The 27,867-nt window shown below is 39.5% G+C and overlaps 1 protein-coding gene across 9 annotated transcripts in view; it reads left to right on the top strand.

Annotated features, from left to right (window-relative positions):
- CTBP1 (C-terminal binding protein 1) overlaps positions 1-27,867 on the top strand; it is a 429,621-nt gene that overhangs the window by 217,231 nt on the left and 184,523 nt on the right. Inside the window, exon 1 of one of the 9 annotated variants that reach the window (XM_073342817.2) lies at positions 19,391-19,413. The exons of 7 other annotated variants lie outside the window; for them this stretch is intronic. In XM_073342817.2, the coding sequence (XP_073198918.1) occupies positions 19,407-19,413 (7 nt within the window). In that variant the 5' untranslated portion in view covers positions 19,391-19,406. Of the gene's footprint in view, positions 1-19,390; positions 19,414-27,867 lie in introns of those variants that run through there. One more of the 9 variants, XM_078852600.1, reaches the window with a different exon arrangement.

Consider the following 27,867-nt stretch of genomic DNA (forward strand, 5'->3'; position numbering starts at 1 on the left):
GCTTCTGTACAGTCAGGTTCCCCTTTTGTTTGTGTGGGTTTGACACAGAGGAACAAGGAGTATATGGAAAACACCACAAAAATTGGTCAGGGGACTGAGGAATAGGAATAACATCTGAATTATTATAACACATTTTTTACACTAATTTGATTTTAATTTGTCAGTATCCCTTTAAATGGTCATCTTTGTCTCATTAAGAAAAGATTTTAGAAACTCACTGTTTTCTAGAGTTAGCACTGTTAGAGAGTAGTTAAGACTAATTTCAAAGTGTGAAGTTAAAACTTCAGAACAATCATTGATGTCAGACATTCACCAGCAGTCTTTATTGTATTGTGATAAAATTATTTTGTGAAAGAAACTGATGTCCACACATTTCCTGAAAACATACTTTGCAGACACATTTTAAATAACTGGAAAGTACAGAACACAATTTTCTCTTTTTATAGATTTCCTAAAATATCTTATCTGAGCAATTGCTTGTTGTCTTGAGGAAGGAGGTAGTAAATGAGTTTCCATGGTGATGCTATTTCATTTTCACTGCTAGTCAATAAAGCAGTGCTACTTCATACATTTGGCCTCTCTATTGCCCTGGATGGAGACCCCATTCAGGATTTTTTAATTATATTTTCAAAGTGGGGCAATAGTAACCATCTTATTACACCTAGTATTGCTACGTGTGTGGAGAGAAACTATATTCAGATATGGATATTCTGTAAAATGGGAAAAACCCAGAGATGTTTAGAGACAGATTTTTTCTTTCCCTGATTGTATTTTGTTTCTTGTGTTTATAAAGCAAGAATGATTCTGTAAATGCCAGTTGAGAATTGCAAAGTGGCTAATAAGTTCAGTGCTTGGATACGCAGATGCATTCTGTGGTAGCTCTTTTGTCACTATTTAGCTGGTTTAAAGATCCATGTACAATCTTGAGGAAAGTTGAGTCAGATAATTTCTATTAATCATCAATTTATCAATTGTGTGTGTGTCACAGGAAAGCAGACCTGAAGTAAAGCTCTTCAGACTGTCAGGGTTCCTTCCCCACTCTGAACTCTGGGGTACAGCCAGTTCTCCTTCCTCCCTGAGCTCCAGGGAGTGACTGACCAGCTCTGGTCTGCACATCTTCTTATATGGGCCTGCCAAGCCCTGATTGGCTGCTCCTCGTAGCCCTCTCCAATTGGCTGTCTCCTGCACAGCCTCCCTAGGGTCCTCTCCAATTGGCTGTTTGTTGCGCAGCCTCCCTAGGATTCTTTTAACCCTTTTTGGGCTAGTGTGGGGAAGACATCCCATCACACCTGGGCAGACCTGTTTCTACTTTGTTCAAATACAGAATTTAAAATATAATATCCCAGGACATCCCTTATTTCACAAGCTGCATTTTCACACACATTCCACAATGATATTACTGACCAGTGAGTTATTAGTTTTCAAATGATACTTCACAAGGGGCAGTTTGTACAATATCATTGTAGTAGGGCAGCTAGCACCTGGAACAGAACAGAGCAGTGCTGGGCAGGATCTGGGGAGCCAAGGGAAGCTCCTGGCTGACTGCTGGTATGCTGAGGCCCTGAGACAAGGGTGGAGAAGATGCTGGGGCTGCAGGGAAGTGGCCTAGGGAACTAGACTGTGGGATTGGAGGGGACTCAACATGTGGCTACCATCTACAGTGTCCCTGGGTGGTGACCCAGAGTAGTGGGTGGGCCTGGGTACCTCGCTCACTCCCACTTGCCACAGAGGAAGTGGCTGGACAGTGGACTACAGTTCCCTCATATTGCTGCATATCCCCAAGGAAGGCAGTGGCTGTGGGAATCCAGTTCATCAGTTTCCATCTCATGTTTTCTTAACTCTCTTCAAATTAGGGGACTTCAGTAAGAAAGCATTCTTAGCACTTGAATTGGGCCATTTACCAATATCAAATATCACAGTGATTTTCTGGAATAGTAGTCAGCAGTGAACAATCACTATTCACCATAAAAATGGTTAAACTTTTTAGGTATAATTTCCAAAGAGAACAAACATTTTAGGGATTGATGATGAAGTTTCTTAACATTGGGTACAGCAGTTCCCCTGGAAGGGGGGAGAACAGAGTGTGACACAGCCAGAGGGCTGTGTCCTGAAGAGGACACTGTGTTCTTTGGGACAACTTGCATCTGGGAGCAGTAGTGACGGCGGCGAGATGTCACCAGACGAGGGCGCATGGGTGGACTAAGCTAATTCTCAGGACAGCCAGCAGGAGGCACCACAGTGGTGACTCAAACCTTGTCACGCCAGGTCTTGAATATAAATGAAGCAGGGTGACCAGTGAAAATGGAATTGCAATTTATATATGCTGTAAACAGAATCATCGAAGCTCACATGGTAGCTGTGGAGTCCGCATGCCTGGATCATAAAGAATTGTGTATTTGCTTGTCTAACCAGCCTGGTTGCCAGGCAGAGACAATGAAGGAAAATTTACATAACAGGTAAACAAAAGCCAACAAGCTAATAAGGGAAGGAGGGAACTACTTAACTATCAATATTGGAATGCAGACTGCACCTCCAGGAAGCCTTCTTGCTTCTTGAAGCAGAATCAGCACATTTTAAGAGAGATGCTTTTCAAAGGGTTCCTGGACTATAAAGAGAGGAGAAAACTTTCACCAAGGATGACAAGGGAAACTGGCACCTCATACTTCTGTGGAAGATCCAAATTGAGAGACAGTCAGCCATGCACCCAGAGTAATTGGCTAATGAAACCGTCTTAAAGACTTGCTAGATTTTTAATCTTTTAGATCTGTGTTTTCAATTTTATCTGCTTCTAACCTTCTCTTCCTTTATTTCTTGGCACCATTTAACCTATGTCCCATTGTTAATCAAATTGTTTCATTTTAATCTAAACATATGTTTATTTCTGAGACTGTTGGTCACACTATTGCTGAAGACAGGGATTACCCAGTGGTGCACTTTGAAATTGTTTTCCATTCTTCTTTCATTTGGGGGTCAATAGTAATACAATAATTGCACTTGTTCAGCTGTTATAAATGTGAGTGCAGGTTTGATAGCTTTTCTCAATATTTATTGGATATTTTAATGTAATGTATTCTTCTGGTATTTAATTGTTCTCTAAAATTGTGCTTTAATGCTCTACACCAGAGGTCCCCAAACTGTGGGCATGTCCCCATAGGGGGGCATGGAGGAACATCTGGTGGGAGGTGCGGAGGGGCCCGGGCCGGCCCACATGGGGGGTGGGGTGGGGAGGGAGTGCCACCCAGCCCCTCCCCCCCAGCTCTGCTTCAGTCCCACACCCAGCCATGTTCCCGGTCCCAGTCTTCACCCCATCCTCAGCTTCGGCCACTGGCCATAGCTCCGTTCCTGGCCCAAGGCCCAGGCTGGGGGCCGGGCCAGGAGTGGATCCGCATCTGGCCGCAGGCTCAGCTGCGACTCCACTCCCACCTCGACCCAGCCCCAGCTCCACCCCCACCTGCTGCCCCAGCTTTGGCCCCCCTACCCCGTCCATGTCCCACCACCCAGAGCCGTGGCCCAACTCTGGGAGGGGGGCACGGACAGGAGTAAGGGGGGAGGGATGACCCTCAAAAGTTTGGGACCACTGCTCTACATTAATGTGCACTGTTATTGAAATGTACTGAGCTAGGCTTTATCTAAGGAATTTTATCCTTGTTGCAACATGTTGATTTTTTTAACTGGGTTTCTCTTTTGAGCATCATCAAACAGGTAATTTCAATCATAGTTTATAGATATTTATATTGAACTTGAAACAAGATAATGACTAGAACTGAAAGTTACTTGTGGTGGATAGTGATAGTCTCATATTGTGGTTTTTGGCATTAGTCTTTTGTTGCTCCTTTTTTAAACCTAAGAGATAATAGTTCTCCACAAAATCTAAACTCCATTCAGTAAATGCATGTATGTTTATAAGCTGTATAATCAATAAAGAGATGATCTTTTTCTATATTTTCATCAGGCTTAATTGTATTGTAAGAAATCTCCTACAAAATGTCGAGGCATTTACAAGTTTCACTTTAAAGGAATTGGGAAAGAAAATAGTTTAGTTTTATTGACTCATGGTAGCATTTCTGTATATTAACACCATTTCTCTATTCATGGAGGTTAAGCTATACACGCAGAGGAGAATTATTTGCAGTATGATAGAGTATTTACATTTTTTGGAAAGGTTAGTAGGAGAAAGCTTTCCTTTTTGTTCCCTTAAGGTTTGAAAGTGGTACTTGTCACTTTCCATGGGCATCAGGGACAGTATTGACAGCAAACAGATAAATTGTTATAAAAATAGTTGCCTCAGGTACTAGCTTTAGCTTATTACATGCATGTCTTCTTTCCTTTTTTAATGTGATTGTTTCCCAGAAGTAGTAGTTGACTTCTGTACAGAAAATTATGCAAGTTTTAAAATTCAAATTTAACTGGGGATATTTTGGGCAGAAAACCAAGTAATGTTAGTGATAAACTATGTGTGCTGGTCTTCAAATATTGTGTATTAAACAACTCTTATTGATATAGTCTAATCAGAGGTGGTTATTTATGTTTGAGCAGGAAATGCAAATATATGGTAATCCTAAAAGGGAGTATTCTCTGAAGCCAGAATTCCGCAAAGCACTTGAGCACTTGCTTAACTTTAGTGGGACTTAAACTTAAGTGCTTAAGTGTTTTGGTGACTAGGGATCAGCTGCTAAACCAATGCCTAAAAGAGTTACAAAGGTTCTGATAGTATATTGATGTGGTTATTTTTTTTTAATCTGGCTTAGGCACTGTGTTTGTTCTCAACTTCTTTTGTTAAAGTTTTCTGAGAGTGGGGATCTAGTGAGTCATTTTGTTACCGCCTGCCTCCATCATGATGGACTCTTGCTTGTGCTAATCTGGGTGTCAGCTTCCTAACACCATCAGCCTTTTAGTCACTCAAGCACTCTCCTCTGGGCTTTTGCCAGCCCTCACTTTGCCTTGCAGGTTAACAGTTAACAGCACCCCAGCCCCTGAGTCCCTTTGAAGCAATCCCCTGTAGTGTCCACTCCCTTATCCACCGACCACTCTTGGAAATACCAGGTCTGTTGTCCCCCAAATGGATCTGCTTGTAAGATTCAGCTCTGGATCAGCACTTTGCATAATATCACAGCACTTAGATATATTTATAGTGAAAGCAAGAATAAGTGTATTATCAAAGGTTTAAATGATCATGAGTAAGACTACTGGAAACCAAATGGTCACATATAAAACAAAATCACAACATGTTTTCTAGAGAATAAATTTAACTAAAAGGTTAATCTCCTGTCTGAAGAAATTTCTCATCCAACGTCTTTTACAGCTTTTCAGACAAGGCTGGCTCAGATCACATTTTCATGAATGTACATGCACTGCAGGATGAGGGGGTGTCATCTTTGGCTTCTTCTTCTATCCCCAAAATTCATTTTTTGCACTCAGAGACAGTGTAACTATCCGTCCCTTGTTTTTCCGATGTGCTACTTTCCTGTTGACTTCACATCCCTTCATTGTCTTTGTTTGTAAATGGGCATACATTGTGTTAGCTAGCAATGCTTAATTTACATCCCAACAGAGAGTCAGGTAAAAAACAGCTCTTGTCTGACAGAAAACCTGTTATTTCACCTCTGCTGGTGCAGACTCTGAGAACATATTTTCAGTATATACACATAACTCCTTATGGAGTATTGGTGCATACATTTCAAAATATTATTTATGACTAGTGTGACCCTGACTTTCATTTAAGACCTCACTTGACAGTCTTTGTTGAACCAGAATGTAGCTCAGAATCAGGACATTCTTGTAACCCCATTGTCGCTTGGCATTAAGGGATTCTTGGGTCACATTGAGAGTTGAGCAAGCAATTATTTATTTATTTTTAAAAGACTTAAATGTAAGTGGAGTGCTGCACAAAAGGCTCCACTGATGTCACTGAATATGATGGGTTTAATCAGCCAGCATTTCTGACTCATTTCAATTAATATTATCAATTCCCTGGGGGCGTGGGGTTAAGTAGAGAGAACTTTCTCAAAACATCAAACATTATTTCTTTATGTATTTTAAAAATCTTAGGCAGGTGACCTTTTTAGGCCACCTTTTTAAAACAATTTTTGGTGAAATGTTTTTGTTCTTAAAAAAATATAGACATTAAAATTACTTCAGCAAAACCCAATATTAATTAGTCTCAGTTTTGTTGTTATTTACCGCCATAAGAGAGAGGTTCAGCAGCAGACACAGGAGTGTTTTGCAGTCTCGTCACTGTATACTGCTTTGGACGTTGTTGCTGAGATGGCAAAGTGAAAACACCTAGATGTATAGAAAGAAATAAACATGACATTTCAGTGAACTGACATCTACATAGTGAACTGAAAATTACTCTGAAATAGCTATTTACATCAGGAAAGGAGGCACTTTTACATCTAATCTGGTTTCTGCATTGAGGAAGGTGTGTAAAATCCATGGAAGGTGTGTACAATCAGTTTTTCCAGGTTCATGACAGTGTACAGATTTCCACAATGTACAAGCTCAGACCAATATATCTTACTTTGTTGAACCTAGGCAATTAGGACAGGCAAGAGGCAAGAGGACAGGACAAAGAGTAATGGTCTCAAGTTGCAGTGGGGGAGGTTTAGGTTGGATATTAGGAAAAACTTTTTCACTAGGAGGGTGGTGAAACACTGGAATGCGTTGCCTAGGGAGGTGGTGGAATCTCCTTCCTTAGAAGTTTTTAAGGTCAGGCTTGACAAAGCCCTGGCTGGGATGAACTGGGAGGAGTGGTAGATACGCTGGAGGGGAGGGATAGGATACAGAAGGACCTAGACCAATTGGAAGATTGGGCCAAAAGGAATCTGATGAGGTTCAATAAGGATAAGTGCAGGGTCCTGCACTTAGGACGGAAGAACCCAATGCACAGCTACAGACTAGGGACCGAATGGCTAGGCAGCAGTTCTGCAGAAAAGGACCTAGGGGTGACAGTGGACGAGAAGCTGGATATGAGTCAGCAGTGTGCCCTTGTTGCCAAGAAGGCCAATGGCATTTTGGGATGTATAAGTAGGGGCATAGCGAGCAGATCGAGGGACGTGATCGTTCCCCTCTATTCGACATTGGTGAGGCCTCATCTGGAGTACTGTGTCCAGTTTTGGGCCCCACACTTCAAGAAGGATGTGGATAAATTGGAGAGAGTCCAGCGAAGGGCAACAAAAATGATTAGGGGACTGGAACACATGAGTTATGAGGAGAGGCTGAGGGAGCTGGGATTGTTTAGCCTGCAGAAGAGAAGAATGAGGGGGGATTTGATAGCTGCTTTCAACTACCTGAAAGGGGGTTCCAAAGAGGATGGCTCTAGACTGTTCTCAATGGTAGCAGATGACAGAACGAGGAGTAATGGTCTCAAGTTGCAGTGGGGGAGGTTTAGATTGGATATTAGGAAAAACTTTTTCACTAAGAGGGTGGTGAAACACTGGAATGCGTTACCTAGGGAGGTGGTAGAATCTCCTTCCTTAGAGGTTTTTAAGGTCAGGCTTGACAAAGCCCTGGCTGGGATGATTTAACTGGGAATTGGTCCTGCTTTGAGCAGGGGGTTGGACTAGATGACCTTCTGGGGTCCCTTCCAACCCTGATATTCTATGATTCTATGATTCTATGATTTAATTGGGGATGGGTCCTGCTTTTGAGCAGGGGGTTGGACTAGATGACCTCCTGAGGTCCCTTCCAACCCTGATATTCTATGATTCTATGATTCTATGAATTAAAGATTACAAAACAATATCAAGGGGGTAGTACAGAATCCTGAGCCAAACAGCCAGTTTAACAATCAAGTATTACTATGCACTACTACAGGGTTTTCAGAGGTTATGTAGGTAAATTACAGACCAAGGGGAATTTATCTAGAAATGCAGATCAGTGCCATTTGAAGACACCTTCATGTATTAAACAATATAACAAAAATACAATAAAACAAGAAAAAAATCGCCAAGATATCTGTCTATTATCAGAGTTTGGATTAATAGTGTACTTCAGTCATCATATGAAACAAACTGCATTATAAAATTTGTAATTTCATAATTTTGGAAGTAGTCATTTGCAGCTTTATACCTTTGTTCTAATGACAGATGATATTTACAGTAACATAATTTGGTAGATTTCATTGAACTCATTGTAAAATCTGTTTGTCTACTGAGCTTTATCTTTGTGCAATTTGTTGCTTGGAACACTTCTGTTCAAACAGAAAAAGTGGGTAATCATTCACCCCTTGTTATATCTTTGCGGACAGCAGGAAAATTTAAAGTTATGAATTTTTTTGTGAAGATTGAATGCATAGCAGAAAAGTAGACTCTGAGTTGATGATGATACCTGTCCAGGAAAACCCTTATGCTAAATTTGCCACATTTTCTGTTGTTAGAATAATAATAAATGATGCCAATTTTCCAGTTAATGTACCTTGAGATGGCAAAAATAATATTAACTGGAAAAAAACTTGCTAATCAAGGGGTGATATTTGATCATTAACCATGTTAATTAAGAGGCTTAAAGGCTGCAGTCTTCCATATAGAAAATGACTGCACTCTAGTACTGACAGAATTGATATGTATTTGTGACAAATGTTGGGGTGCTCTTTAATAATTAGTAATATTGTATCTGGAGCTGTCACTAACATGTTGCGTTTGTAGTACAAAGGGGTGGAGATTTCATTTTAGGGATCTGTCAGGATAGCAGAGCCTATCCACCTGGGGAAAGAGAGAAATGGCCATTTGTAATGGTCACCTAACTTTTTATACTTAAGGGTCATTAAGAGACAGTTACAAAGCGGGTAGACTGAATGCCTCTAATCCACTCTCATGGAGAGGACCCAATCCAGTCTGAACAAAAAGGAAACCGATTTAGAGGGCCACAAACACACACCTACACTGGAGGATCTGGGCTTGCTAGGAGAATGTTGCTCCTGTTCTGTTCCTGTAACTTTATTATCTAATCCAATTTGTAGGAAAGTGTAGGATTTGACAGGTTTCAGAATAGCAGCTGTGTTAGTCTGTATTCGCAAAAAGAAAAGGAGTACTTGTGGCACCTTAAAGACTAACCAATTTATTTGAGCATAAGCTTTCATGAGATACAGCTCACTTCATCGGATGCCACAAGTCCTCCTTTTCTTGTAGGATTTGAGGAGATTACGTCTAGGAACAAAGAATACTGGTGATACCTACAGAATGGTGGATTGTATCCTGGAAAAGATTTAGGGGCTACAGAGGGCAAGCAACTAAACATGATCTTCCAGTGTGATGCTATGGCGAAAAGGGCCAATGTGATCCTTAGATGTATAAACAGATGAATAATAAATAGGAGTAGGGAGATGATTTTACCTCTCTCTGCATGACTGGTGAGGTACAGGAATAGTGTGTTACGGTTCTGGGTTTCCACTTATTAAAAAGGAAGTTGAAAAATTAGAGAATATGCAGAACAGAGCCAAGTATTATAGGGCTGAAGAAAATGCTTTACAATGAGAGACTTAAAAGAGCTCAATCTGTTTGGTTTATCGAAAAAAAGATTGAGAGGTTACTTGATTACAGTGTGTGAATACCTTCATGAGGAGAAATCATCAAGGCAAATCCCAAAAGGATATAGCCTCCCTGCAAATTGAGCACCACCCCAATGGACATCTAGTTAGTTCCTTAAGATGGTCTAGCTGGATGTTCAGTCCATGTCCATCATTGACAATCTTATCACAGTACTAAACTTTTTGGTGACTACATGATTGCCAACCATTTACAGGCATTCATTCTTTGGTTCTTTGCAGAGAAATGCCTGTTACTTTAATAAAGTACTCTTTCATCCAGCAGAGTGGAATCACTAGAACCAATGAAGCCAGCTAAATTTAATTTAGCAATTAGGTATCAATGTTTAATAGTGAGGCTGATTGATCACTGGAACAAACTACTAGGGGAAGTGGTAGATTCTCTAACTCTTGATGTCTTTAGATCAAGACTGGATGCCTTTCTGGAAGATATACTTTTGACAAACACAAGTTACGCTTTAGTCAGATGCCAAGTATTGAGCTCAGTACAGGAGTAACTGGGTGAAATTTAATAGCCTGAGATATATAGGAGGTCAGACTAGTTGATCTAATAACTCCTTCTGGACCTGAAGTTTATGAATTAAATACACATGTTTTCTGTTGTGTTAAAATGCCTTTTTAGCTAATGCTTTGTTCCAACTATTAAATAAAACAATTTTGTTTTAAGAAAGCTGTTGGTCATTTATCACTGACTGCAGGTTTCTAAAGGGAAGAAGTGTAGGTGCCCTAAAGCCAGTTGATCCTTCAGGTCAATAAGTGGTTGATATGAATGAGGTCGTGTACACAGGTTCCACAGCGAGAGGGGTAAGGACAAGATCAGAAAGAGGAGAGAAATGTAGCTATCCTGTACTTGTGATACTATTATAAACACTTACTTTTTTTATATGCATCACACTATGGTACGCCTAGTCCTTGACTTCAGAAAATATCCTTGTAGATGGGAGGGGAGAAGTTCTTTGATTCTTGGCTGCAGGTTATTGTGTTTAATTTAAGAATTATAGGATAAGGTGGTTACTACAAAAGAAATACCTGTGGACAGAAGAAAAAGATGTGGAGGTGGATTGGTGTTGTTAGTTTGGTGCAAACACATAGCGAGAGAAAGTGTGTGTGTGTGAGAGAGAGAGAGAGATCATTTTAGTAAAGGAAATAAAAATCGTACCCACACAGCATGAATCAGTACATGTAAAAGAGATTCATCAACAATCCTGTCAGTTGCTGGTTTTACTGTGGTTTGTAATATATGGCAAATTTAATCAATGTTTTTAACCTACTTTATCAGTAATCTGCAACATTGTTCTTTGTGGTTATATGATTTAAAGGTTGGAATTACAACTATTAGCATTTAAAACCTTAGACTTTCCCCCCTCTGCCGCCACCCCACCACCTTGCTTTAAAATGTTCTGACATTTAATCATAAAATTTAAGTTATATAGAATATAACGGCTTAGGCAAATAAAGAATTCTGTTATTTTCAGCATCTGGTTGATGACTAAATGTTGGTGAATTTCCCATATTGATGGCTGTTGTCACTGAAATATTAAACCTGACTGGGGAATTCAGTTAGTACAAATGTTTCTGTAGTATACAGTGCACTGAGAAACCCTAAGGGTTGACACGGGATAATATCTCCATTTCAGCTGGTTGAGTGAACTGTCTGATGAATCCTCATATTTTGGAAGGAGCCAGCTGTTACACTAATTCTTTCATATGTTTCAGGAAAGACCATTTTTGATATGACATTTTTATGTATAGAATTTGTTCTTGACTTTCCTTCTGTTCTTTGAATAAGGGTCTGTTATGCAAAGGTATGATAATGCTGTTCCTTGCATACAGTTGGAAAAGCTAGTCCCCATGATTAATTCATTTCTTGAGAGATGATGGAAACCTCTGTATGGGTTTTTTTGAATGCTTTTGGGACTTCAGTTATCCCATCTTTGTTATTGTGTGTGTTTACTCTTTGAGATTACTTCGGAACTGTTTACTTACTGATCATTTTCTACATGTCCTGTGTCTAACGATTTTATCTCATGGACATAAAGTATGACCAGCTGTTGCTTGTAGTTTTCTGTTCTAAACGCTACTCTTTGTTCATTCCAACAGTTTGTGAAACCCTGGCATTGGGACCTGCAAATAGAGAGCTCTTGTGTCTAAGGTTTCAGAGTAACAGTCGTGTTAGTCTGTATTCGCAAAAAGAAAAGGAGTACTTGTGGCACCTTAGAGACTAACCAATTTATTTGAGCATAAGCTTTTGTGAGCTACAGCTCACTTCATCGGATGTCTAAGAGTCTCCTAGAGGAACAAAAGGAAAAACCAAACAAAAGCAATCACCAACAACAACATACCTCAAAAAAAATCCAAAGGAAACTTAAAAGGGTTCAAAAAAGAACTAGATAAGTTCATGGAGGACAGGTCCATCAATGGCTACTAGCCAAGATGGGAAGGGATGCAAAACCATGTTCTGAAGTGCCCCTAGCCTCTGTTTGCCAGAAGCTGGGAATGGGCAGGGGAAGGATCGCATGATGATTACCTGTTCTGTTCATTCCCTCTAAAGCACCTGGCATTTGGCACTGTTTGAAGACACAATACTGGACTAGATGGACCACTGGTCTGACCCAGTATGACTGGTCTTATGTTCTTATCTTTTATCAATCTTCCTTCCATTTGGAACTTTTAGAACTTACAGTCCTTTCTGTTAGTCTGTTTTTCTTTTTGAGTTCCTGCTGACCTAGTGAAAGCATGTCTCTACAAAGACTCCAGAGAATAATGTTCTCTGGACTGTGCTAATTCCTAGACAAATTAGAGGATTGGGCTAAAATAAATCTGATGAGGTTCAACAAGGACAAGTGCAGAGTCCTGCACTTAGGACGGAAGAATCCCATGCACCGCTACAGACTAGGGACCGAATGGCTCGGCAGAAGTTCTGCAGAAAAGGACCTAGGGGTTACAGTGGACGAAAAGCTGGATATGAGTCAACAGTGTGCCCTTGTTGCCAAGAAGGCCAATGGCATTTTAGGATGTATACGTAGGGGCATTGCCAGCAGATCGAGGGACGTGATCGTTCCCCTCTATTCGACATTGGTGAGGCCTCATCTGGAGTACTGTGTCCAGTTTTGGGCCCAACACTACAAGAAGGATGTGGAAAAATTGGAAAACATCCAGCAGAGGGCAACAAAAATGATTAGGGGACTGGAACACATGACTTATGAGGAGAGGCTGAGGGAACTGGGATTGTTTAGTCTGCGGAAGAGAAGAATGAGGGGGGATTTGATAGCTGCTTTCAACTACCTGAAAGGGGGTTCCAAAGAGGATGGATCTAGACTATTCTCAATGGTAGCTGATGACAGAACAAGGAGTAATGGTCTGAAGTTGCAGTGGGGGAGGTTTAGGTTGGATATTAGGAAAAACTTTTTCACTAGGAGGGTGGTGAAACACTGAATGCATTACCTAGGGAGGTGGTGGAATCTCCTTCCTTAGATATTTTTAAGGTCAGGCTTGACAAAGCCCTGGCTGGGATGATTTAATTGGGGATTGGTCCTGCTTTGAGCAGGGGGTTGGACTAGATAACCTCCTGAGGTCCCTTCCAACCCTGATATTCTATGTTTCTATGAATTCCTCAGGTTTTTTTTCTTGGATTCAACTTTCCTAAAGAGTGTTGGCAATTTCTTTGTCTGTCAGGCTTCCCAAGTATTGTATATTTGGAAAGATTCCTTTTCCACCGATGTTTTGTCATCTATGTTATGCTGTAGTTAACTGAGTCATTGCAAGTGCTTAAGCAGCTATTAAAGACTTGTTGCAATTTTTACTCCATTTATGAGAAACACATTACTGAAGCTTTTAGTTTTTTATTTTTCCAGATCCCTTAATCTGAGATTCTGAACATTAAAATAGAAGTTAAATCAACATGAACTCATGGTAATTACACATTTTACAATACCTAGCAGGATATTTTTTGTACCATACATGAGAATCACAGTGGTAAAAATTGTTGTGCAAGTCAAATTACATTCAAGCAAACAGGCCTGAAACACACCTTCTCATTTTAACTCCCAAGAACTAAACATATTTGTCAGCTAGTGGGTGATCAGTCATTGTTCTGTTTTTTACATTATGTATATGTTGTATGGAGAGGCTTTCTAGCATCAGAAAGAATGATTTTTAATGATCATAGTGCATTCTCAGTTAAATGATGAAATGTAGGCGTAATCCAAGCTAAGTAAAGCGACATTGGACTTACAAGACCTCTTTACCAGGTATGCTCATGGTTTGGCAGTTTGCTTTTTCAGCTTCAGAGTTCAGAAGTAGTGAGTCGGTCCAGGCAAAATTAAAAACATCATCAAAAACAATTTACTGTAACAACAGAAAATGAAAAACGTGTTAGAACGAGCAGTTTCCCTTCTCAAAGAGTAACACAACTGAGTAGTCCATATATTTTCTTTCCGCTACTAGCCTGGTCCATCTCTTGGAAACATGAAGTTCTTTCAAGGGCTCCCATAGGAAAATAGCTGGTACTGCCTACCAAGGTTGCTGTGCTTTTGCAACCTAATTTGGAACAGCTATGAAGAAGTGGTGGAAACTCCACACACACCTCACTCTGTCTTGAAGACAGTTGGATAAGAAAAACAAGCTCACCAAGGATTCCAGTGGCTTTCACCCTTTGATCAGAGCTTGGTGGCACAGTTAGCCTTGGCTTGAGGGAAGACCATTCACAGTGCTGCCTCCAGAAGCTGAAGCTGTGGTACTGAGATTATTTTGATCATATTCATCTGAATTAGACTATAACTTTTGCGGTGCAGATGAATATGACCAAAATAACTTCAGCTCCAGATTCTGGGGCAGTACTGTGAGAGTGGTCAGGTTTCCATCGAGCTAGGGCTGCCTGAGCAACGAAGTTTTTATTTATATTTTGTGTGTGTGTGTGTGTATATATATATATATATATATATATATATATATATATACATATATATATAGACTGAGAGTTGCTGCCCCCAAAGAACTTACACATACACTATGTATAAAAAATAGCACCTTATCTATTTCTCTTCTCTCTCAAAATATATGAAATTAGTAATGATACTACCCTAAGCAGCATAAAATACTTTAAAAGAAGCACCTACTCTTAAAGAAGTTTTAAACATGGAAATCTGTCAAATGTAAAATAACAGCATTTATGCACATGAGGTTCATTTTACTTCCATAAATTTTCTTACTTGCATTGAAATTTGAAACTATGGTGCCTGTAAATATTTTAATCATATTAGAAAGAAATACAGCTGTTGATATATTATTTGCATGGAGATTTTATCTTTAATGACTACTACTTTCAGTTATTGAAGTTCTAAAGTGCCCTATAATGCTCAAATGCTGTAATTTTTAGACTGACCATCTTATCTAAAAAATCATGTCATACTGAGTAAAATATTGCAGTATGCAATAGTGATTTCGTAAATAATCAAAAATTTTAAAAAGAAATGCTATTCTGTATTTAAATATTTTTCTATGTACCTTGTTATAGCATATCTTGTCTCCTTAGCTGTCAGCCCTCTATATAATCTTCCCTGAAACAATCACAGGGATTACTCTCTCCAAACGTAAAAACATTGTACACAATATTTTATTCAGGGTTTAGTAATGAAGAAAGTGAGCTGCTTTGATGGTATTGTGCTCAAATCAATGCATAATGGAGACAGGTGCTGTCTAACTTTCCTCACTTTGCTCATCAGTGGATAATAGCCCTTAGCTAAAATAACTATTCTTAGTTCTAGAACTTTCTTGAGAAGAAACTGTCAGTGTTATGAAGTCATGCCAAATTTGTGGAGATTTTTTATATGGCTCAAATACAATCCCAGAATAAAAAAAGGAATCCCCAAGCCACTATACCTGGTGAGTTGGAGACATAGGGAAATGGAGCAGAACCAATCTGCTCCCTTTAAAATCTTGTGCCTGGGGAGAAATGGCAGAACAACCAAAATGGAAATAAGAATTATAGACTCAGTCACTTCTTAGTTTCCTGCCAGAGATAAGGAAAAAAAGATCTATTAGTTAAAATGCACAACAGTGGGTCAGCAGATCTGAGTTCTGTTCCTAGCTTTGCAACAGACTTCCTCTGTGATTGTGAGCAATTCAAATTATTAGTTTTCCCATCAGTATAATTAAAATTGTAATACTTCTGTACCTCTCATGGGCTTATAAAGTGTGGATGACATAGAAGTGAAAACAGAGGTGAAAGTAAGCCGGTACGCCCCAGTACGGTGTACCGGCAAGAGCTGGTGCACCATACTGGGTCAACCCGGCTTCCACAGGGGAAAATTTAAAGGGCCTGGGGCTCCCAGCAGTGGCTGGAACCAATTGCCTCCATAGCCCTGCTGCTGGAGCCCTGGGGTAGCGGCTGCAGGGCTCTGGCAGCTATTTAAAGGGCCTGGGGCTCCCCTGCTTCTACCAGCCAAGCCCTTTAAATAGCCACTGGAGCCCCGCCACGGCTATTCCAGGGCTCCGGCGGCTATTTAAAGGGCCAGGGCAGTAGAAGAGGGGAGCCCTGGGCCCTTTAAATAGCCCCCAGAGCCCCTGGCTGCTGCTGCTACCCTGGTGGTGGGGGGCACTTACCTTACAGGGTGGGCTGGGGCTGGCTCTGACCCCCTCAACCTCGCCCCTTCCACCCTAGGCCCCGCCCCTTCCTGGGGCCAGAGCTGGCCCCAGAGTACCAGTAAGTCACTCGACTTACTTTCACCCCGAGTGAAAAGTATTATAAATTATGTTATTCATAGGACTCATAGCAGGAAAAGCTTTTCCTAGCCCAGCTTCTACTTGCTGATTGTACAGTGTGCTTTGCGAATAATATGGTGAAACCAATAACATCAGGATTTTAAGAAAAGTTAATTGTAAATGTTCCTTCAAGATAACATAACTGAATATGCAAGCTGCCCAAACCTTCTTTTAAATATTAATTGACAGTATTGTAAATATAAAAATCTGCAAAAATGGTTGTTTGTATACAATACATAAAGCCCATTTATAGTAACTCAAACCTGCTACTTGAGACCACTGTTCATTCAGTGGAGGGTTTGAATGTCTCATCAGGTCATTCATAAAGAAGGAAAGAAATCCCTCTCACCTACATACACACATCTTCCACCTTCTGTGCTTTTTTCGGTATCAGACTTGTTACCCAAGGTTGAACCTGATTTTCTTAGCAGCTTCTGAATCTTTATACAAGCTTCAGAAATTCAGATTCACCACTCCAGAATTACTGCTAGAAATATTAAAACAGCCTCACTGACTAAACTTCCTGAATATCAGTTTTCTTTGGTTCTTAAGGAATTAGCACATTGACAACTGTTTGGAAACATGCTTAGCTCTTATGCAGATGTTACTGCTAAAATCTTTTTATGTAGACAATTTTACTATACAACCTGGTCTACGCTTAAAATTTTGATCAACATAATTACATCCCTGAATGACACAGCTATTCTGATGTACCCTTGGCATAGATGCAGCTAGGTCGATGGAAGAATGCTTCTGCTGACCTAGCTACTGTGGCTTGAGAAGGTGGATTACCGACAGTGATGGAAAAACCCCTTTGGTTGCTGTAAGTTGTCTACACTATGGGGATAGTGCAGCATAGCTGTGGCCCTGCAGCTGTGCTGCTGTCGTCTCCGTACTATAGACAAGCCCTAAAGGAGATTTTTTAGTGGTGACTTCCTGAGGGATTAACAATATTAACTTGAGATATGGGAGTCAGGTGCACACTTCCTTTTTATAAATGAGAATTTGTGAGTTAAAATGAAATGAATTATGAATTAAATTTCACTTAATTAGCCATGAATTAAAATTCATTCAGTTTATGAATTAGAATCCCAATTTTATGCTTGAGAAGTAGTTTTAATTTGTAGTACAGAATATAGATGTGCAGGGATCATCACAGAGTATCTCAGATAATTGTGTTAATGTTTGTTAAAAATAAACTTCGAATAGTACCTATAATTCATAGTTTAAAAATGTGTCCGTGAAGGTTTGTTGGAAAGGGTCTAAGTTTGGAGTGCATATGTTTGTTTCCATTCTGTGACCCACTAAACTAGCGAAGAGTGAATTAGTTCATCCTCTGTATGTTTCATAGGCAGATACCAACTGATGAGAATTGAGCTTCTTGGCACCCACCTACTGGCTCACTTTTTACTTTTTCCTCCATAGGCAGTGTTGCTTCCTTCCTATGCTGGAAGAAGTCAGGGTGAAATTGCTCTGCCATCTTTCTCTGTTGTATATTTGAACCATTTAAGGCAATTTATCGTGTTTACATTATTTATCCACTGAGCTGTGATGGGTTCTACCCGAAAGAAGTGCCGATAGATGTGTCACATGCAGAAAATTATTACGTCTCTGTTACCTGATCTTTCTAATCATGGTTGAACAAGCTGAGAATTTTCACTCTGATTTTTGAGGCTCTCTCTGGCTCTTCCTGGAGCCATATATACTAGAGATCACTTAAATGTCTCAGTTCAGAAAGATGTTCAGATAACAGAGCAGTTTCCTCTCAGCAAAAGAGCTTCCAGCCTACAATTAGGAACAGGGTAGATATTTTTGTACCAGAGATGGAATCCTGGTTGAATCAGGCCTAATTAGCTTCTTTGAGATGGCTGAACTCTGCCCTTTTTGCTTCCCAAGTAAATCCAAGTGAGGTGCATCATATCCTGACATCCACTCAAAGTTCCAGTAGGGACAATGTCTAGGAGTCTGTCTTAGGAGCCAGCATGGCCACTAAGCATGAGAAACTGCTAGCTCTTCTACCCTACTTCAAATATTACTGATCTAGATGATGGCGAGACAAAGATCTCATCTTCTGACCCACAGTTGACTCTTCCCCACCTACTTCCAGTTGACACAATGCTGAACACATCTCTGGGACCTGGAGCAGAACCTACACTAGAAGTTCTAATCATGTATAGATGGATGGGAGTCTGTAGAATCATAGAAATGTAGGTCTGGAAGGAACCCTTTGACGTCATCAAATCCAGCCCCCTGCACTGAGGCAGGACCAAATCGACCTAGACCAGTGGTTTTCAATCTTTTTTTCATTTGCTGACCCCTGAAAAATTTCAAAAGGAGGTGTAGACTCCTTTGGAAATCTTAAGCATCGTCTGTAGATACCCACAGGTTGAAAACAATTGGACGGTATTTGTCCAAAACATTGTTAAAAATCTCCAGTCATAGGGATTCCACAATCTGATTTGGAGGCCTATTCCAGATCTTAAATAACTAACTCTAGTTACAAAGTTTTCCTAATATCTAACTCAAATCTGATGCAGATTAAGCCCATTACTTCTTGTCCTACCTTCAGTGCACATGGAGAACAACTCATCTTTATAACAGCACTTATCAGATTTGAAGACTTTTTGAGTCTCCTTTTTTTCAAAACTAAACATACCCAGTTTTTTAATCCTTTCCTTATAGGTCAGGTTTTCTAAAGCTTTTATTTTTGTTTTTTGTTGCTTTCTTCAGGATTCTCTCCAGTAATAGCACATTTTTGTAAAAGTTCTCTTAATGTAGACAAGGCTACAAAGTTAAGAGGGCATAAAAGTAAAAGGCCTTTTGGACTATATGAAGATGTCTTCCTTAAAGCTTCTGCTGGGTGAAGAGGGAAGAAGACACATGTGATTTGTTTTATCAGGGCTAAGGTTTCTGTTTACTTAAGCTAGTCCCCTGTGTTGATAAAAAGGATGGGAAAGTGAGAACATTTAAAAACTAGAGTCTGTGTACTGATTTGAACTTGAATTTTCCCTGACTGACTTATATTTTTCTCTTCTGTAGCACTTCCATGATCTCAGTCTTTGAGTCCCGTCTCTGATGGTGGTTTGTCTTTGGTAGTTGAATGGAAGGTCAGTGTTTTCATAACACAACTAAACTTGCCTGCCATTATGCTTTGTCCGTTAGCTACTGTAGAATATTTGAGACTTTTATTTTTAGCCTGCTATGGATAGATGGTGTTTGATTGCCTTTAAATCCCCTTAAATGGTTTTATTTCATTAGGTGTCTACATAAGTTTCCCAGTAATCTTGCATTCTTGATTTGTTCTTATTCTATCCCGACAGTTAATGCAGTGGACACTGCTCAAAGGTTGAAGATGTTTCTCTCTCTCTTTGGCTGCTTGAATTGACAAAAATTCATGGGCATTTCATTTGACATTTAAAATGTTGGCTTATAATAGAAAGAAATAGAAAAGACATATTAGATCTTCAAGTCCATAACCAAGGCAAACTGTAGGAATTTCCTGTCTAGCAAATTCAAATATAAAACTGCAGCATCTTCTGCATCCAGTCTTTTACAGACTGAACTAACTACAAATTTAGAGAATAGACTTTAGACACTGTGTTATACTATGCTCTCTGATGTTTCATGCAGCTGCTTGCAGGGCTCTTTGTGGTGTATAAACAAATGCTACTAAATCACTAATGTGATGTATGTAAAGCTGAGCATACTGATTTGCCCTGTGAAGTTTTGTACTGTTTTCCCTACAAGAGATTCTTCCTGAATATAATCAGTAGCACTGCCAAAGAAAATGAGAAAGAATCCAGTCTTGTCCCCTACAATAGATTTACCAGATAGCTTTCTATATTATGAAAAGATCAGGGACAGGCATTAATAGAATCTCACAAGTTTCAAATATTTGCCACCAATGCCAATGTTGATCTGTAGCAACTTCCTTGGGCACTGACGCAAACAGAACAGATAAATCAATTACAACTACTTAATAAGTATGTTGTAATCCATTTGCTTGACTGTGAAAATATGCTGTGAACACCTCATGACTGATATGAATCCTCTAGATTACTGGAATTGTATCAGTATATACGCTGCAAATACTATACATATATCTACTAAGCAGAGCAAACCAAACTAAAGCACCAAACATGGTAAGAAGACTGATAGGCATATTTAGAACACGCTTTAAGGGTGCCACCAACATGACTCCACATCAAGTGATAATGTGGATGCCATCTGGGAAGAGAAAAAGAGGGTGACATAGAGAAACATTATGCAGAACAATAGAGGAAAAAAGCCCAATCCATCAACACGACACACAGAAGCCTGAACAGACCAGCCCTGCAATATGCAAAATGTTGAAAACAGATAGCTGCCCTTGAAGTTGCACTTGAAGTTGCAGGAGGATAAAGAAAGAAAGAAGATCCTGTTGAGCATGTTGTCTGTCAAGCTTCATGGTTTCCATCTGTCTGGCAATTCTATAGCCAGAATTATACAGAATATTATGAGTGTACAATGGCTAAGGCTGTAGCATCAAATACACTCAGTAGGATCATCACCACCTACCGTAATTACTGTGTGAGCTGCACCACAGAACCTTTTTTGTTCTTCTTGAGTGCCCCCTCGGTTGGCAGGCCTGGTTTCCTGTACATCACTCTGAGTGGAAGCATGCGGGCCACCCACAATTTGATTTAGGGTTGCCAACCCTCCAGGATTGGCCTGGAGTCTCTCAGAATCAGCATGGATCTCCCAGTGACTATTGAAAGCAATCTGGGAGATTGTAACAGGATATTTTAAGAAAACAACATTAATCATGTTGGGGGAGGGGAAAGGAGGGGGAAATCTCCTGGAATAGCTTCAGTCAGAGTTGGCAACCCTGTGGGATCTCTTGGCTTCAGCCTGCCTGTTTCCATTTGTGGTTTTAACTCTTCATGGTGTGTATCTTTGAGTGAAAGAATGAACAATGCTTTGTCTTGACAAAGCTGTTTTTGAGTCACTAACCAGTTACTGTCTCAGGCCTCCAGAGGAAAAGGCTTACAGGTGCCAAAGTGAGTTGGGCCCCCTATTTCCCATCTGTGTTAACCTGACAGGCCCAACTGCACGGTTCAGGGAGGGAATGGAGTAGGTGTGAACCCCTTTTCCAAGGTATTGATCCTGGAGAGCTTGAGGATTTCATTGTGAATGTTGTGACAGAAGGTAATACAGTGTATTTCTATTGTCTCCCTTTAAAGTTGTCACTGACCAGCCACAGGCAGACCAATGGCAGCATGGCAGGGGACTAACAGAACTGCCATTCCTTCAGAAAGATGCGTGTGTCTATATGGAATGGGATTCCCTTTTTTATGAAGCCCCACAAATTGCATGATTGGGATGAGCTGTGGCTTCCTGGAGTCAACGTAGATCAGGTCAACTTACCCCAGTGTCTTCAATGCGCTGCGTTGACAGGAGATGCTTTCCTGTCGACTTACCTTAATCCTGCCCTGGATTTAGTGGTTCTTACTAGACCTGCTAAATCAACTTCAGCAGAGTCAGTCTTCCTTTAGTGAAGACCAGCCCTAAGTGAAGTGCATTTTCTCAGGCACACTGTGTGTGTGTGTGTGTGTGTGTGTGTGTATCTCTCACAGTCTCTCTCTCACTCACTCACTCTCTTTGGCCCTTCATGTTGGTATTACTGCAGGAAGAGGGTGTTTCTTGGAATTTGGTTCATTTCAGTTTTTGGAATTTAGGTAACAATATTTATTTTACATTATTCAAAATGCTTTCTCATATTTCAAAAATAGATGAGACATCACTTACCAAGAGAAAATAAAGCAACTATAGATTTTTTTTCTTGAACGTTAAGGACCAAACTTTCACAGTTCTCAATATGGCCCCTCAACTTGTACCTGTAATTTTTTTTAACCCACAATTTTGCCATTGCAATCAGTCAGGTGCAAATAATGGAAAACGGACATCTAAGTATCCACTGTGTATTATAGACTGTGTTTGAAACTTTAGCTGTATGGCATTATCATTTTCAGTGCTTGTTCGTGCATAACAGTGAAATGTTTATCCTTTCTTTTGTTGAAAACTTCTCAATATCCAGTTAGTTTTAGTCCCTTAATATATTTCTAATGTATTGTTGCATGGATTTTAAGCCTTTCATAAGAAAGGAATTCAAACCAAAGTTTGCTGCACATGGACAAGCACTGAAGATAATTTATTAGACATGCAGTAATCTGCCACTTCCACCAAAGAAAAGTCATTCTGAGTTGTCAGTATAAGCAAGTGAGGAAGATGATTTTTTATTTTACTTTTTTTTATTATTATTATTATTATTATTATTGTTATTTGGGAAGGGGGAGGGAAATGTCTAAACTTTATTCTTCAGTACAACAAATTTTAACTCAGATGCTAAAATTACCTTAAATCTATTACTGTGGTTATGTTTTCACATTGTATAAGTGACAAACTTTGCTAACGTAAGGTTTCAGAGTGGTAGCCGTGTTAGTTTGTATCAGCAAAAAGAACGAGGAGTACTTGTGGCACCTTAGAGACTAACAAATTTATTTGGGCATAAGCTTTTGTGGGCTAAAACCCACTTAATCAGATGCATGCAGTGGAAAATACAGTAGGAAGATATATAAACAGAGAACATGAAAAATCTAACGAGACTAATAAATTAAGGTGGGCTATTATCAGCAGGAGAAAAAAACCTTTTGTAGTGATAATCAGGATAGCCCATTTCAAACAGTTGACAAGAAGGTGTGAGTAACAGTAGGGGAAATATTAGTATGGGGAAATAGTTTTTAGTTTGCAAATTAACTCCAGTTCTGCATTTTCTCATTGGAGTCTGTTTTTGATATATGCCATCATGTGCCAGCAAAGCCTCTCTGCCATGTACACTGGCCAAACCCGACAGTCTCTATGCAAAAGAATAAATGGACACAAATCAGACATCAAGAATTATAACATTCAAAAACCAGTCAGAGAACATTTCAACCTCCCTGGACACTCAATTACAGACCTAAAATTCTTCAACAAAAAAACTTCTAAAACAGACTCCAACAAGAAACTGCAGAACTGGAATTAATTTGCCAACTGGACATCATTAAGTTAGGCTGGAATAAAGACTTGGAGTGGATGAGTCATTACACAAACTAAAAACTATTTCCCCATGCTAATTTTTCCCCTACTTTACTCACACCTTCTTGTCAACTGTTTGAAATGGGCTACCCTGATTATCACTACAAAAGTTTTTTTTTCCTCCTGCTGATAATAGTCCACCTTAATTTATTAGTCTTGTTAGAGTTGGTATGGCAACCCTCATTTTTTCATGTGGGGTATGTGTGTGTGTGTGTGTATGTGTGTGTATGTATGTATGTATGTGTATATAATATATATATATATATATATATATATATAATATATATATATATATATATATATATATATATATATATATATAATCTTCCTACTGTATTTTCCACTGCATGCATCTGATGAAGTGGGTTTTAGCCCACGAAAGCTTATGCCCAAATAAATTTGTTAGTCTCTATGGTGCCACAAGTACTCCTCGTTCTTTTTTGCTTATGTAATAACACAATATATTTGTTATATATAAACAAAATTCATGCTGCTTTTTAAGGCTTAGTAATGAAGCAGACAAACTTCTGGCTCTGCAACGTTAACTCATATACTAGCACAACTGGTGCTTGTTAGTAATATCGTGTTTAAAGATTTACAGTGAACAATAGAAGTATAACTAGAAAATACTATGTATGTAATACTGTGTATGTGGCTGAATTATTCTTGTGCTGAAAATAAGCTCTTAGATTTTAGGAGTTTTTGTAATCTTCATAAATTATTTCTTGAATTCACATAGTTAACAAAAAAAATTTATAATTGTAATTTAAACCCATAGCTGGTTTTTTTGTTTTTTTTAAATCAGGGTAATTCAAATTAAACAACCAACGGTTGTATTTAGCTAAAGGGAAATCTGTGTTTTGTATTAAAGATAGAAGAACACATCCAAGTCCCCCAAAAGAATCTGCATTAGGCTGCAACAATTGGTGCTCTATAAACAGTTTTTAACCTTAGAATTTTTATTCTGTTTTTTTTCTTTTAATCTCCCTCTATTTGTTTTCCACTTCCAGTACCCTCAGTCCTTTTCCCACACTCTGGTTAGCAGAATGTGAATTTAATAATGTTTGAATTGAACTTTTCAACTGACAATTATAGAGTTGGGTCAAATTTAAGCAAAGCAAGTTTTATTTGTTGACTTAATTTTGAAACCTTAATGTGTTAATTTTTGTTTATAATGTCCCTATTTTAATGTAATAAAGAAGTAAAAAGATGTAAGAAACACAAAGGCATCTTTAACATAGTATTCCTTACCTGAGGAAGGCCCGTCTCAGGCCTGATTATCTGCACAGTATTACACATACTCTATGTTAAGGTTCCCATGAAAGACCAAGCAGAAAATATTCAGTACTTTAAAAATCTCAAACCTGTTTTCTAAAGATTCAGCTGGGTTTGTAGTTCCTTCTTTAGCAAGTTCTATAAAACAAATCAAGTGTAAGATTTGTAAGCTGAGCCTTTTTAGTTGGGTAAACACAATTTCAGGTGGAATGTATTGTATTTTATTTTCACTCATAATTAAAAAAATATCTGAAATGATCCTACTCAGACTTTCCCAAAAGCTTTGAGTTGAGAACAAGCTGTCATTTTAGCTCTTCCAGCTCACCTCTCATCTGTGTTCTATAGGCTTTTTCTGTGCTTTTGGCTGACTGATGCCAGAGCTGGAGCCAGAGCCTTTATGGAGTAGGAGCCTGGTCTGTGCCTTTCAGAAGCCAAGCTTAATGCTTACGTCCAGAGTCCCCTCTACCGCACATTAGGATGAATCACAGTAAATTTATCATTAAAACAGTCCAAGACCAAACAGATCTTTAAGAAAAAAGTTTATTAGACAACAGAGAGAAAAACAGATTAAATAAAAAATATACCATATATAATTATTTCTAGTCTAACTCTGGGCAACTGTGTGGCTAAATTAGGTACAGTCTTGCAGTTAGTTAACTACTATCTGCGTATCGTCAGCAAGATTTAATTAGTAACTATTTACATCCTCATGCTCAGTGATTCATGTCATTCCATCTTCAGGTTAGTTCCCACTCACCTTCTGTTAGAATCACCGTCTCTCAGAAGCCCATCTCTAATCAATGTGCGCACTTCTGTGTCATCCTCCTTTCTCTCATTCCTGATTTATATACCTAACAATCTTTGATGTTACTTTGAAGTGTTGTATATGACTCTTACATTACCATAGTAGCTGCATGTTTTCTATGGAGTCATGAATTCTATTCATAGCATTCTGTTTATGTAGATGCAATGTCTAATCTCTGGCCCTTTCCCAATATTAGAGACATTGGACACATTATAAGGTAAAACATATACATGCACCATCCAATCAAGGTTTGTTTTTTCAATTTCCTTCAGTATTTCAAAAACACTTTAAACCTGCCCAGGTGTCAGCTTTCCTTTGCATCCCCATGGGTCAGAATAAAGTGAATTTGTATGATAATAGAACCATATCCCCAAGGGGTCCTCAACTGTCTTTCTCTGAAGTATGCAGTGTAGTTATAACCATGTCAGTCCTAGGATATTAGAGAGACAAGGTGGGTGAGATATTATTGTTTATTGGACCAACTTCTGTTGGTGAGAGAGACAAGCTTTCGAGCCACAGAGCTCTTCTTCAGGTCTGGGAAAGGTACTCCCAGCATCACAGCAAAATGCAAGGTGGAACAGACTGTTTAGCATAAGTAGTTAGCAAATATTGACAGCCATAAAGCCATACTCATTGTCTGTCTTAATTTTAAAGTGATTATTTTTTTCATTAATTCCCTGTTTACTGTAATACAAAATAAGCTTTATCAACAGACAGAATCCAGCCCATAATACAAGCATGGAGAAATTTCAGACCCAGGAATTTGAGAAGATTACAATATTGAATGGAACTCAGCCTTAACTATTGCTTCCACTGCCACAGAAACTATTATGAGTAACTTTATTCTTAAGAAGTAATGTGACAGCAGACTTTGCTTACTTTACAGAAAGAAATAATAATTATTATTTTTTTAAATTTACCATTTACTGGTTTGAGGAAAATGTGAGTTTGTTTGTTTTTAGTGGATTCTACCAAACAGAATAATACTTACTCATTCTGAAACCAAAATTGGATTAAAATCAGTGTTTTTCTCTTGTCAAGTTGGAATTTAATTTCCAAAGTTAATTTAAAAAACTGTTCTAAGCCTAAAGCAGAGTTGTCAGTGTCAATTTATTAAATAGATTCTCCCTATTGAAGGCAATGCCGTGTTCAGTAGGAAATTAATGCATTGTTGGAATCAAGTTTCATGTAGGTCAGACTAACCAAGGACAGGTCAGAAGCAGTAGCAGATTTAGAGTTAGTGGGGCCTGTACGCAGCTTCATTTTCGGGGGGGGCCTCCCTCGAGACCCAGCCAAGAAAAAGCATATTCTCTCATCTTCCCCCCCCCCTCATTTTTCATCCATTTTTTTCTTCCTCCTCCTCCAATATTATAAGTCATGGGAAGTAAATGAAAATAAAGTGAGGTACCTTGATTGGGGCAGGGAGTTGGGGTGCAGGAGGAAGTGTGGGGGTTGGGTTCTGGGATGGAGTTTGGGTGCAGGCCCTGGGCTGACGCAGAGGGTTTGGGTGAAGGGTCGGGCTCTGGGAGGGAGTTTGGGTGCAGTCTCTGGGCTGACGCAGGGAGTTTGGGTGTGGACTCCGGGCTGGGGCAGGGGTGTAAGAGGGGGCAGGGGAGTGCAGAGACATCCCCCCCGCAGGGACATGCCGGCCACTTCCGGGAGCCGTGCAGCACAGAGGGAGAGAGGCAGAGCTGGTAGGGAGCCGCTTTAGCCCTGCATGTTCCTGCATGCTCCTTAGGAGGAGGGAGGCAGCGGGTCTCCGTGCAGAGCCACCTCTCCCCCACCAGGGTGCACAGAGACATGCCAGCAGCCGGCCGCTTCCAAGAGTAGTGTGGGGCCACCAGCCCTGGCATGCAGGCATCCTGCCTGCCTGAGCCTTGCTGTGCTGCCAGCCGGGCTGTGGGGGCAGGTTGTCAGATGAAATTTGTCCTGCATTTTGGGGGCCCCACCGATATCAGATTTTTATGATGGTGTATAATGCGAGCATTAGTCACTGCTTTTTAAAAAAAAGTATTTCCTTTATATTCTAAACTAATGGCTGATATTTACCTTACCTGATCAACCTATGTGTATTTCCAAAGTATACCAAAAGCAAATAATGAAATATATATTAAAAAAACACCTGCTGTTTGAACTCAGAGGCCCAAATATTACTGTGATGGGTGTAGTATAAGAACCTGTATATAGAGCCCTGCAAATCTGTGGACTATATTTTTACAGAGCATGATGTAGATACAAATTTTGTATCTGTGAAGGGCTCTACCTATATACTTGGTGGAATAGACAGAAATTATTATAATAATGAGGGTGATATTATTTATAATGCAGTATGAAGATACAGTACCTGTCTCAGAGCTTACTGTCT

This window comes from Lepidochelys kempii, chromosome 4 (genome assembly GCF_965140285.1).
Source record: "Lepidochelys kempii isolate rLepKem1 chromosome 4, rLepKem1.hap1, whole genome shotgun sequence".
Lineage (NCBI taxonomy): Eukaryota > Metazoa > Chordata > Testudines > Cheloniidae > Lepidochelys > Lepidochelys kempii.